Raw genomic sequence first — 13,970 nt, 5'->3', positions numbered from 1 at the left:
ACTGTCCCCAGCATGGAAAGCACAGCCTGGAGATCTGAAAGCAGAAGGGATGAGGAGCAGGCTTTGACAACCTGCATTCATTTGCCTGAGCACAGGGTGGGAACAAACATCTTCCTCCCAGCTGGAAAGATGCCACGGAACAGCTCTTCCCTGGTGACGGCACACAAAGGATGGACCACTGCTGGTATCTAAATCTGGTCTTCACTACTCAGCTACTTCATAACAAATGAGACTCATCAGAAGCAGTCATATGAAACTGCTGAAAGACAGAAATTACAGTTACCTAAAAGGCTTCACACTCTAACAAAAAGAATCTTGCTGCTGACTAGTTTGAAAATATTATATACTGACCATTATGTTTGCTATGCAAAATAATGCTATACAAGAGAGAAAGAAATAATTAGAGGTCAGGAAAGATAGAATGAGACAAAGAAAATGAAATTATTCACCTTGCTGACATTTAATATCCTGTCTGAAGTAATTTCTCCTATAATCTAAAATTAAAATCCTACCCTCTGTCCTGCTAAGGGGAGGTTGGAAAACTGTGGTGAAGTTAAACACAGAACCACTCAACACTGACCCCATCATACCTATAGTTTGCCTTTGTGATTAACAGCAGCCTACAAGCACTAGCCAAAATTGAGTTCCTATGTTATGGCACATACAAGACATGTATGAACTACAGAGATGAGAGAAACTTGGAATCCAAGGATCACTCTACATTAACACATTGTACAGGTAAGGAACTGGAAGGCAGACATTTTTAACAGAGAATCCTTCATGCTGTGTTTATACAAAAGCTTCTAGTATCAGAAACAAATGATTGGATTATAAATGTATAGAAATTTCCAGATTAAGCTTGACATGGTTCACTGCTCTAAATAAACTGGGCATATTGTTTCCACTAGTGTATAATTTAAATCCAGCGCACAGCCCACACAACCACTTGTTTCACTAGAGAGTTTCTGAAGTCTCGTTTCCTTGAAAGGAATGAGCAACAAATTAATCTCCTGTGTTTATGAACCCCGACTTGTCCCTGAAGCTCAAGGGACCTTGGATGTGTTCTCTGGCAGAATACAGCATCCATACCCACCAGCACTGAAGGCTCTTCCCACCACAACAGTGATTCCATCTCAACTGCCTGATCAGAGGAGATGAGATGGAAAGAGAAACTGTCAGAGGCAATGATGATTCCATTCATATTAAAGAAAAATGTGTTGAGTAAGAGCCTCTAGTCCTTATTAGAAATCAACGTGAGAGTTTCTAAGGTTGGTTTGTGTGACCCAGTGTCCCACACAACCCAGTGCTAACAGTTTCACTCATTTGCCACCTCTGCCAGGGACAGTGACATCCACTACTCCTAGCAATGTCAGAAGTAGCTGGAGAAAATGGTGAGACCCTGAATTAAAACACTTGGTCCCTGCAATTCAGCTGAGTGACTTTTTCCAATATAAGTAGTAGCAGATACAGAAATAATACCCTATTTCCATCTTAACAGCTTTTTCAGGCAAATGACACATCAGTAGATCAAGAACTGCACTCTAAATAAATGCATTCTCACACTTTTTATTCACTAACTTACTCCAATATCCCTTTATATTAGACAAAAAAATTTGTTCTTTAAATACCTTCTAGATGAAAGTGTTCATCACCAATAGTGTCTCTGTAGCCTTCCCCAGATAAATCCTGTTTAAAACAAAACAGAACAAATTAACTACAAATATACTACACATAAAGTGTTGAGGTGTTAGCAATATGTATTTATTATTGCCAGAATTAATTTACAACATGAACGAGAACACAGAAACTGTTTCCCAGGAAAGAAGTCAATTGCCTTATTAGTGGTAGTCAATGGATTTGGTGCTAGTTTCCAATGCTCTGGGCATACTTCTGGACAAAAATTTTGTGAAGATAAATTGACTATATAGGGGAAAGAAAAAAAAATCATATTTAAATAATTTTATAAAGTAATATTTAGCATTTCAATGTTCTTTCAATCAAGCAAGATTAAAAAACTCCAAACGGAAATGATAAAGGAGAAATAAACCCTTCACTACTCAGAGAGGAATGTTATCACTTGGTTCCACCAACAAACAGAAAACTTCCGTATGCCAGAGGTCACCCAAGAAAAGCAGATACCAGATTCTGACAAGCTGCCTGAGCCTTCAGTTCTGAAATTAATGAAATTCTGTCAGCCCCAGTATGTCTAGAACAATACAGAAGCAGATGTCATAGATATGCAGATGGACTTATCTCAGACCCAAAAAACATTTCTCTAGTGGTGCTGAAGAAGTTATAAAGGGCATCAGTGGGATTTGGAGCTAATCCCAGTTACAAAGACTCTGAAGAGCATTCTTACTCTCTCATTAACAAGCCCTTCCAGCTCCAGCACCCCGCCCCAGCCAAACCATAAGCAATGGCAGCTATCCTCGTGTCCTGACTGCTCTCAGCCATTCCAAAGCTTTGGCAGTGCCACCAACCTTACACTGTAGTCCAGCTCCTGGGATTCTCCACAAACACTCCCTGCCTCTGATAAAGTTATGGTGACAAAGAAGGATCTGGGCCTAATAAACTGCTCCGCTGCACTCACAGCCATTCCAGCTGCATCTGCAAAGCAGACCAGCAGCACAGAGCCAGAATTCTCAGCACCAACCTGTGGGCTGGAGGTTGACCTTGGAGAGCTCTTAGTACAAGATAAGGATAAGGGAGTAACCTGTGAAAATTAATGTCTGGTTGTATTCATTCGCTTTACTGTTAAGGAATTTGATCATGATAAAGGCAGTTCACCTCTTTTTCTTGAAAAAGCTGGACGAGATTCTTTACCTGCCACATGCCCAAATGTTTTGCTTTGAGATTTGTTATAACAGAGTAACTAAGCCACAAAAGTGTATCTTTAGGAATTCTTCAGTATCAATTTCTGCAACAGCATGTTAAAAATTAGATTTCACTAATAACACTGGATACCTAGCCCAGAAACCCTGAAAAGACTGCCTCTTCACAATCACATCCCCAGAAATAAAGTTAGACCCTGCAGGACAAATGTTACTGAGAAATGCTGGCAAACTGGCCTGGAATGCTGGGATACAGCACAGCACAATGCTGCTAAGGTAGAAAATCACAAAAAACTACTTTCGTTCCAGTAACTCGCTTTTTCTGGGCTAATATCAATCATAATATCAATTATTACGTAAAAATTTACGAAAGGAACAAACAGAGAATGAAAATAAGACACAAAGTGTTGGCATGATGCATCATATTGCTGCAGGATGATGATCTTTTCAGGGCCATCGAAAAGTTAGTGTACTTCTGTTGGATCCAATTCCCCCATGTCACAATTTTCCATGAAACTGTGAGAGCATACCCCTGCCTGCTCCCATAGACAACGATAAATAGAAGTGACTCTACTTTCTCACAACGCTAAATATTGAAAAACTGTTTTATATGGGGTTTTCTTGTGTTGGAATTCCCACTCTCCTTGGGAAAAAAAAAATCTGCAAATACGCGATGGGTATGTACTTGAGGTCTATCTCTGAGTATACTACATAGATGGTCACTTTCACCTCCTTAAAATTTTAGCTAAGCAAGCATTGCATCTGGGTATCAGATATGGCCTGTTAAAATTATGTCATTAATCTCATGCTCTACAAAACTCATAAGTCATTATTTGTTGTGATTTTTCATATGTCAAAAGACATTTGCTTAAAAATAAGCATGCATTTATTGATGACAAATGCACTATAAGGTAACTCAAAGGAAAACAGTGGAAGACAGGGAGTGTAAAACAGCAGAGTGAAGCATTAATATTCATTACACTAGCTTCCTTATTTCCTCACTTTTAATCATTACATGGGTCTTAAGCAAATATGTTTTACATTCCAGTCTAGTTTCACTCCTTCTCTAGCTCCTAGTTATTTAAGTTAAAGTAGTAACTTAATGCAAGCAAATTTCCAGTAAGTGTTTCTGCCTTAAACCAAATTATTATAAATTAACACATCCTAAAAAGTGTTTTTCATGCTGTTGAACCACAATATAGGTGTTAGACAGCACATAAATTGACAATCCATCCTGAAACTGATGAGAGTGTCATTTGAACCTTTAGTGACACCTTTAAGCAGACTTCCTCAGCTCCCATTCAAAGGTATTCCTCTGTGGAAGATTCTGACATGTATTATCTTTGATAGACAGACACGTATCTGAGAAGGGTGTGGGCAACTCTTAAGATTTAACAGGGAAAAAAATGCAGGGGAAAAAAAGATATACTCTCTCATTCATCTTATCATCATTAACTTTCCTGTCAAAACACCTCTGAGAATGTTACCTGAATATTTTTAGCACCACCGAGATAGATGTTGCAACCTGGATAAACACCAGAATGCAACTGCCTGAGAAATGGGTTCTGGGCAGTGCAGGTGAACTCACACAACAGAAGAGTATAAAAGCTGAGCAAGCATCAGAGGAAACAGTTCTGACTGCAGCACATCCTGCATAACACTCTCCCAGTAACCCACACAAATTGCCTTAGAGCAGATAAAACAGTGCATCTACCCCCAGCAACCCAAATTCATAAAGTGGGCTGGAGTGAAAGAAAAGGGTCAATGGGTAAAACAGAACACGCAGCTCAGGAAGTTCTAGTGGGAAGCAAACACCACGGCCAGGTAGGAATATTTGACACTGGGGACAAGTGTGCTCAAGCACAAAGAGGGGATGAAAAAGGCAGGAACAGCTCTGCCTTCAGCCAGGCTCTGCCAAAGGCTCTCAGCACCCGCCAGGGCAGCACCAGAGCCGGAGAGCAACAGCAACAACATTTGGGTCACAGGCAGCTGTATATCACTGTCCTGACACCGTGCTTTAAATCACTGCACTGCCTTTCCTAACTGCAACACTGAGTCACGAAACAACCAAAACCAGATGTACCCTGTGAAATACTATATAAATGAGGTCAGCGAGCACTTGAAAGAATAAAGAAAAGAAACATTTACACAGAAGGATTATTCCAGCATGCCACTGCTATGGGTTGCTGAACAGGAACCTAACTAGAGTAAGTGTCTCTGCCTCACCAGGAGTTTCCCAGATAAATAAGTTGGCTGCTGTTAGCTACCAGCACAACTCCCAGTGAATGACTAAGATTCAGGCTCAAACATGTGCTCGAAAACCCAGAACAGCTGGCTGCCTGGCCTGGCTGGAAAGGACCTTGTGCCCCATATATCCCACTCTGATAGGTGCTGCAGTACTCAGCTGAGATTTAAGAGGGCGGGGGTGGAGATAGCAGTTAATTAGTGCAACTCCCTCAGAAATGTTGCTGAGTATATACATACATGAGGAGAAAAACAACCTTTAAAAGCTCCCACACCCCAGGGCTTCTATTCAGTTGGGTTCAAGTCCAGCAATCATCACTCGCTTCCCACCTTCGCTGTGCAATCAAACATCAATGAATTCTAACTCAGTGGAAATTTTAATTGTTTTAACCCCAACTTCAGCCCTAACTGCCCTGTGCAGTCTTCTTCCTGATACAAGCCTCTGGAGACAAAGGCCAGGCACTCACTCTGGGGCATCCAGCTATTGACCTCCTTCTCACGGGCCATCTGAAAATGCTGCAATCCAAATACTCACCCTTTATTCTGCCTACATCACCTTTGCTGCCTCCCCTTCTGCTTCTACCTTGAGGTGAAGCTCCCTGACTTCACCTCCCAGGCTCTGCACAGGTGTATTTGTGGTCACATCCCCTAGTCCTGCCCCCTGGTCCCTACATCCACCAGTTGCTCCAACCTTGCTCTGCAGTATTTCCCCCTCCCTGTGGTGGATCTGCCTTTCCACGTCACCCCCCCACGACACCCAGCACATTTACGGCACACAAGAGCCAACGCTCCTGATTGCAACCAGAGTGGATTTCAGCAGCCTGTGCCTGATCTAACACGCTGCTCAATACAGTTTTGCTCCAGTGTTAAGTACAGACAGATACATCCATACATGTATTAGATACCTCAAAGGATAACCTTTGATTTAAGTGGGTCATCATGATAACAAGTACACTTTTAAAGCCTGGACCCCCCTACTCCTTGTATTACATCTCAAGTCAATATTGCGTTAATTAACATTTTTCTAAAAGGTGTTGCTCTTCTCAAGTAGAAACAAGTTGCTTTACCTCTCTCCTTCTTCAAACACCTCGTTAAAGTACTTTGATTTGGCCTTAAGATACTGAATTTTCCACATTTTTGGCAGAAAATATGCACATATTTCCCATTTAATTAAGTTTTTGTCAAGGAATCATATATTCTTTTTTTCTTTTTTGAATAACACATGCAGAATGACAAATCATCAACCAAAAACCTTTCTCCCCTACTTTTAACCACCTGACTGAAACACGGGTTTTTCTCTCTTTATTCTCATATTGATGCAATAAAGTTTTGGAATGAGCAAAGTTGAAGAAATGCATTTCACAACAGGACTGCAAGGGTCAAGATATGTGGTAATTCTAATATCTTGTGTAGATTTTAAATGGTTTTAGAGTCACTGCCAACAAGAATACTGTGTCACCTACGCACAAACTTCAATTCTTGATGTAGAAAAAATAATCCCAAGAAATAGAGGCTCAAGAGAATGTGGATGCCCTTTGGCCTTTCAACCAAACCACTGAGGGCCTGTCAGGTGCCAAGTGGCCATTCTGAATGTTTCAGTCTCACTTGCAGGAAGCAATTTTCCAAAATAAGTTTGATTTTCACACAGCAAGTGCTTAGCAGATCCCAAAGCAGTCATCATTGTTTTACTTTATTTTCAGTCTTGTCCAGACTTGAAGAGAAAAAGGAAAAGGACTTTTGAAAAACAGACAGATGGAAGGAACCTTGTTCCCCTTTGGGTATCTGAAATTTCCCATGGACTAGAAACACAGCCATGTGTAACTATGATCACCCCAAGCCTAGGCTTCAGCACTAGGAATCCTACTGACACCTCAAATAATGGTGTCGTTTTTTTTAGGCTAATGGAAGTGGCAGCAGATAGTCAGTTATCCTGAGGTGGTCATCATTTTTTTAAACACAGCTTTATAGCCAGGCTTAAAACTTGAAAATGAAATAAATTAGGAAATAAATAAATAAACGTTTCATAGTCAGACATATGTGGAGAGGACATTGTGCCAGGCCAGCCGCTTCCATGCACAGGCACCCATGCAGCCAAACAAATATCAAAGTAGGTATTTATGCACACAATTTTGTCCAATCAGTGCTTACAGGCAAAAGAGAAGAATGTGCTTTGGGCAGGCATCTGGCTCTCTCAGCATTTGGAAATGAAGACTTCATTGTAATATTCTCTTTCAAAAATGCTTGAAGATTCCCCTCACAAGGTTTTTCAATCAAACAATACATTCCTGTATTACAGTATTGTATTTAGGACAAGAACTTCCTTTCCTTCTCCGTTCATAAGTAATCTATAAACCTAGGTTCATACACAGATAAAAGTATTTATGCCAAGCCTCACTATTATGAAAATTGAAACCAGGTGAATACATGTAAGAATTAAACATACAGAAAAACACTGTCGAGAAATACACATTTATGCCTTGTTTTAAGTCTAATGTTATTCTTCAACAGCCTATTTCCCTTTTTCATCTATGATCATGAGGTCTTACTTTTTTGAAGTCTGCCATTCTGGATAATTTAATAATAAAGAGAATTCACTAGGATGCAACATTCTGTAGACAATGCATAAATCAGCTCACCCTTGAAGTAGCCAAGGTGAGTTTAATTTTCAGACCCGCGTTGAAATACATACCACAACTGCAATAATGTAGATTGTTCAGCAGAAGAAACAAGCTCAACTTCTAATATGTTTTCTTTCTCTGAAATAAGAACCTGTGCTCTGTCATTACAGAAGGATTTTTCTTCCTCCACCACGCATTGAAGCTTCTCTCAGATAAAATTTCACCATATAATCACAGAAGGTAGAGTTCTTAAGAAAACAGACTTTTCCTCTAAGATCCATGACAGATGATCTTGGATGGGTTTAACTGCTGTGGCTTAGGATTTTACTGCCTTTATCTGCCTTGTTGGCCTCTATGCCTGAAGTTATGGTCTTCCTAACAGAGAGAGCAGGACACAATGGGTCTCATACCACAGATATCAAAATTCATCCCTTCACACCTTAGCATGAAGATTACGCTACCAGCTCCAAAAACAAAATGGAAACACAAATGCCTTTCAGTTTGGCTGCCTCTATTCTCTCGGAGCAGTAACTCCCAGCCACAATAACATGACAACACTTTAAAATCACACACCTATATCCACCAATTTGACAGAATTGGCACTCCTGCAGTCTCGTGTCACAGAAGTTACCCGTAGAGCAATTCCAGCTGTTGGTAAAATGCTGTGATGATAAAGACAGGATGGCAAAAAAACCACCCCACTCTTAAACTCTAGTCACAAAGGATCATGGACTATTAGAGGCTTATGAGGCAGAAAACATCCCCAATACCTTTGTATCCTGTTACAGGCCCTCAAATGGGTACCAGGAGCAGTTGTTGTACGATACACTTTTAAGGCTAGCCCATTCATAGGAATATGAGCATGAGCCTCTTGAGGAAGTGAACATGGACAGCAGATGGACACTTGTACAAAAGCCCTCATGGTGGACACCTGAATAAGAAAGGAAGCGAGGTACTTTCTGTTCCAGGTTACTAGCAACATGCAGCTGAACCTCTTTTGCCCAAAATAAACATGTGGACCAGGCTATCCAACAGGATGAAATACAAATCCCTTCTTCATATTTCTAACCTATTTCTTTTCACCAGTCTGTGGGAATCAGGTAGTGACAACAATGAATTGTGCTCTTTGCAAGGATCTTTGTCACCTCTGCTGTAGTGGGCAAATAAGCATCCAGCTTCAGTGGTCAGTCACTGCAACCTACACCCAACAAAGGCTACCTGCCTGCTCATTTAACTCATTTAACTATATATAAATATATAGAGAAAAAGATCAGAAATGGTAGCCTAAAATACTAGGAACTTTTATCCAATGAATGTTAAGACCTGTAGATACTCAGAAGATCAATTTAGAGTACATTTTTATTTAGATTATTCCAGTTTCAAGAAGAAGATTACTATTTTTATGTTTTAATCCTGGATTTCACGGATATTTATAAACCCTTGCAAGGTGTTTGCAAAGTGACATCTTCCATTAACACTATTATTGGAATTCTGTAACTATTAAGGCGTCTAATTTTAAGGTGATAGGACAAAACACCATTTTTCAAGGACTTCTGCCAGATAAGGGATCATATAATTGAAAGCAACTGTTAGAACAGATGTACAGAATCAGCAGTTACTTTCCTACTGAAGGGTCCAGCCATCTTCAACTAAAAAAGATCATCAGTCTTTTGAGATTAAATAGAGCTGAAACAAGAAATGACTGCTTTTTGCTATATTTAAATTCACTTTGAAGCTACATCAGAAGCATAAATGAACTCACTCCACAGATTGAGCTATTTACCTTACTTTGTTCTAACTATCCTCTAATCTCCTTGCTAGCTGGAAAATCAATTGTCCCATGTTCCCCAAGATCTTATCTTCAACATAGATTATACTGAGGAACATGTCTAAGGACATGAATGAAAGAGGACAAATCTTCATCTTCCTTCCAGACTGGAGAAGCTCAGTAACTTCTCCAAATTGCTTATTTTGGGCTTCTTCACCATAGCAGACAGATGGGCGTAGCTATGCAATAAATCTGATTTTCTGTTCAACGTCCTTTCATGACAGATTTCGTTACCAAGAAACTCTTTTAACAGACAGGCTTAAGTGCACTGAGGTGACTGTATCCAGGCATGCACTGGGAAGCAAGCTTGCAGAAATGGCTACAGAGCTTGAGGACAGAATAACTCATTTAAGATGTGATCACCAACTTCAGTGGTCATTGTGGCTTTAACATATTGCATTCTGAACCCTTCTTCTGAGAATAGCCTGTGTCTTCCTATATGGCTCAGGTTTTCATACAGCACCAGGGCTTAAAGCTCCCCTAGAATGATAATCAATGCTCCTCTATTATGTTTATAGCTCTAAGGCTTTTCCTGCTAATGGATGACGTATATTTATGCAGCTGGAGGAAACCTGGATTCAATAACTGCTCCACCACAGACTCACTGTGTGGTGTAGGGTAAATCACTTAAATCTCTCTGTGCCTTCATTTTTCAACTGTAAAGCGGAATTCTTGATGCCCACCTTTGCAAAGAGCGCTGAATCCTCAGGATGAAAACATTCCCTGCCAAATAATATTACCTTGTTAGGAAGCACAGGTGTGTGACCCTGGACACATATGCTAATGTTGAGCCATAAATCTGTCAACAGGAGGTGCTGGCAAAACAGATGGTTCACATTCCTTTTTAAACCACCTCTTTGTCCCCAGAGTCCAGGTATGTCAACTAATCATTTTATAACTGGTTGGGGTTTTAATGGGCCAGGAAGTCCCAGCAAAGCACAATGCCATCAACATTAAGGCTAAAAACAGAGCCAACAGGAGGAAAAGACAGACATGGAGGTTTCTTTTCTCCTCTGCGGCCTGGCATGTAGGACAAGCACTAAGAGGCTCTGCAGAAAAAGATAAAATAAAAAGCAGAACCTATCTCCACACATTCCTGTAAGCAGTCCAGCATTGGTGACCATGCCTGAATGGTGACTGATGCTGAACACATGAAAACAGACACATGTTTTTTAATTACAGGCAATAAAAACCACAGACACACACTGTTTAAAAACCTGATTTAGATGAACAATTGCATGTTGATTCACAAGGACATCAGGAGGATTAGAAGCAGATAAAAGGTTCCCTTCTAAACTTGTTTTTTTCTTTTTAACTTAAGAGTTGCCTCTATTATTAGAAATTCCAGTTCTCTATCTCAGTATCTGAAAACTGAGCATATGGCATTTTCCTTGAAAATGTAAATGTAGCAACAAGGGCTGGGGCAGTGTTTGGGCTGCAGGCTGGGCAGGTAGGTGACAGAGGGCTGGCAGGGCAGGGCAGGGCAGGGCAGGGCAGGGGAGCAGGCCGAGCAGGCAGGAAAGGCAAGGCAAAGCAGGCAGGGAAAACCAGGCAGTGAGAACAGGCAGTAAGAGCAGGCAGAGCAAAGCAGGCAGTAAGAACAGGCAGGGCAGAGCAGGCAGCACAAAGCAGGCAGGGCAGGGCAAGTAGGGCAGGAAAGCAGCACAAAGCAGGCAGGGCAGGCAGGGCAGAGCAGGCAGGGCAAAGCAGGCAGGGCAGAGCAGGCAGGGCAGAGCAGGCAGGGCAGAGCAGACAGGGCAGGAGAGCAGCACAAAGCAGGCAGGGCAGGCAGGGCAGAGCAGGCAGGGCAAAGCAGGCAGGGCAGAGCAGGCAGGGCAGAGCAGACAGGGCAGAGCAGGCAGGGCAGAGCAGGCAGGGCAGAGCAGACAGGGCAGAGCAGGCAGGGCAGGAGAGCAGCACAAAGCAGGCAGGGCAGGCAGGGCAGAGCAGGCAGGGCAGGCAGGGCAGAGCAGGCAGGGCAGGAGAGCAGCACAAAGCAGGCAGGGCAGGCAGGGCAGAGCAGGCAGGGCAGGCAGGGCAGAGCAGGCAGGGCAGGAGAGCAGCACAAAGCAGGCAGGGCAGGCAGGGCAGAGCAGGCAGGGCAGGCAGGGCAGAGCAGGCAGGGCAGGAGAGCAGCACAAAGCAGGCAGGGCAGGCAGGGCAGAGCAGGCAGGGCAGGCAGGGCAGAGCAGGCAGGGCAGGAGAGCAGCACAAAGCAGGCAGGGCAGGCAGGGCAGGGCAGAGCAGGCAGGGCAGAGCAGGCAGCGCAGGAGAGCAGCACAAAGCAGGCAGGGCAGGCAGCCGTGCAGGCCCGTCTGCCACGCACATTCCCATAAATGGAATCGCAGGGCCAGCGGCCCACATCAAAGCATGGAGTTTAGCAGATTTCCCCTTCCCCTCCCCCTGAGTCTTTGAGACGGAGACTTCATACTCCAGAATTTAATATCTTTTTCCTCCCTCCCCCCCATCAGCCCCTTTGTCTGTGTCTCTGTTCTCTAAGAGCTAACAGATGTTGATGCCATATAGTTTCAAAGAAAACTTTTGATGCCCACATAACTCATTACAACTAATATATTCCAAGAATGCTTGTAGCTCAGGAAACACTGGGGTGAAAAAACAGAGGAGAGGGGGCAAATGGCTACACTGAGTAAGCCTTGAGAGAAAATAAATAGTTCACTTCAAAGTCATCAGGGAATTCTTTAACAAGCTCTTTCTTCCGCAAAACACAGAACAAATTCAGCTGAGCCTAGAATTCCCAAAGGAAAAAAATAAACCCAAACCCCATACAAATGGCAAAGCAGGGGAAAGCATCTGAGAGGTCGCCCGACTCGCCCATCAACAAAGTGCAGCATTCTCAAGGTTCACTATTCCCAAGCAACCTGCACTGTGCCAGGGCACAAAAGCACCGCTGAAAAGCAGTCTGTCAACAATAACAACACAGAGAGTCCCAGAAAAAGCTAACCCTGTCCCTCTGCACGGAATGAATGCGGATGGCGACGAGATTGCTCAGTTCATGGAGCACTGTAAATCAGCCTTAAACACATGAGGAGGATGTGTCATGAATGTCACAACTGAAAACAGAAACATCCCCTCATTCAGCAAAAGCAGGTGATCGCATTTTTCAGGGCAGGCAGGTCCGCGTTCTTAGCTGTTTTCTAGGATTACGTCTAGGATACAACCCTCCATAAATTTTGCTAGCAGGTCTCCTCCTCTCCTCTGCTGCTTCAGCACACAGCTGCATCCTCCCGTCCGTTTGGTGAGAAGCCCCCCAGGAGTCACCAGGGGTTGGTAGAGAGAAGGGTTGAGAAAAGGGGGGAGGGCGAGAATGCGATTACATCAATTTCCACAGCAGGGGGATCAGATTGCATCATTGTACACAACTTGGGGCCCACTCTTTTATCCCTGATGCAGGCAAATTTCCCATTGAAATCAGTGGGAGACTTGTCTGTGCGAGGACTGCAGAATTGTGTGTTCTGTGATCACAGAATTAAAAAGCAGTAGGAAGCCACACCTGGCAGCACCTCTCTCAGTGGTTCTCTGCCCTCCATCGGGATGGATATCAAATCACAACAAACAAAAACGTAACACCGACGTTAAATCCCTTTTCCCCTCATATACAAACTCCTAAAAATCCGGCACTGCAGTTACTGTACAAAAGTCTGTATAAAGTTCCCGCCGCTGTACTGCAGATTTCACACAAAGCAAGTAGCAATGAGAAAGAAAATATCAAGGGGACTCGTGCATTGACATCTCTCATCTAACAACTAGAAAGCAAAGAGTTTTAAAGGTTTCAGACAAGCAGGTGTATTCTACTGCTTGGGTTTTTTTTCCAGGGGTTTAGTTGGAAGAGGAGAAACAAAGCCAGCCCTACTGCAGCAGCAACAACCCATGGTCTCTTTCTGAACTGTTCAAATACAAAAGCACAATATGTGAAACGTTACTTTTTCAGTGCTGCTCACTTACAAGCACCACACTTAGCATCCGCTCACATCATGAAAATTTTCTGTGTAGCAGCTCAATAGTCTCCCCAGTTTAGCTGCTGCTACTCCCCTTCTCACCTTCCTTGCAAAATAATTATCCCTCAAACATACTGGTAAACAGCTTAGGAAAACCAGAACTAAAGTCCTTTATCAGATTTGTTGAGGATAGAATGTGGTTCCTCGTAAAATGATTCCATACTATCTCTCCTGCTTCACTGTTTGGGGATAGGTTATTTCCTCTAGGGAATCACAAGGAAGGCATCCTCAAGCCTTGTGGCTTTGCACGTTAAATACCATATTACTGAGGTCATCCACCATGTTTCAGAGAATTAGGAAGCTTCAGCAGGAGACCAGGGATCAGAGCTGCTCAGGTAACTCAGCTCTAGTCTGTGGCTGGGTGGGGCTAAAGTGGAAAACATCAGAAGACAGGGGATGGCACAGAAGTACCAAACACTACTGAGCCCTTAGG

At 42.8% G+C, this 13,970-nt stretch overlaps 1 protein-coding gene across 1 annotated transcript in view; it reads right to left on the bottom strand.

The window, feature by feature from the left end:
- The window catches only part of NKD1 (NKD inhibitor of WNT signaling pathway 1), a 108,038-nt gene that overhangs the window by 36,797 nt on the left and 57,271 nt on the right, over window positions 1–13,970 (bottom strand). Inside the window, exon 4 of the mRNA XM_066194346.1 lies at window positions 1,629–1,686. Within this exon, the coding sequence (XP_066050443.1) occupies window positions 1,629–1,686 (58 nt within the window). The remainder of the gene's footprint in view (window positions 1–1,628; window positions 1,687–13,970) is intronic.

The sequence above is a fragment of the Chamaea fasciata genome, unplaced genomic scaffold (assembly GCF_029207755.1).
Source record: "Chamaea fasciata isolate MVZ Bird 193981 ecotype frontalis unplaced genomic scaffold, bChaFas1.0.hap1 SCAF_12, whole genome shotgun sequence".
NCBI lineage: Eukaryota > Metazoa > Chordata > Aves > Passeriformes > Sylviidae > Chamaea > Chamaea fasciata.
This window is presented reverse-complemented; position numbering and strand designations above follow the sequence as displayed.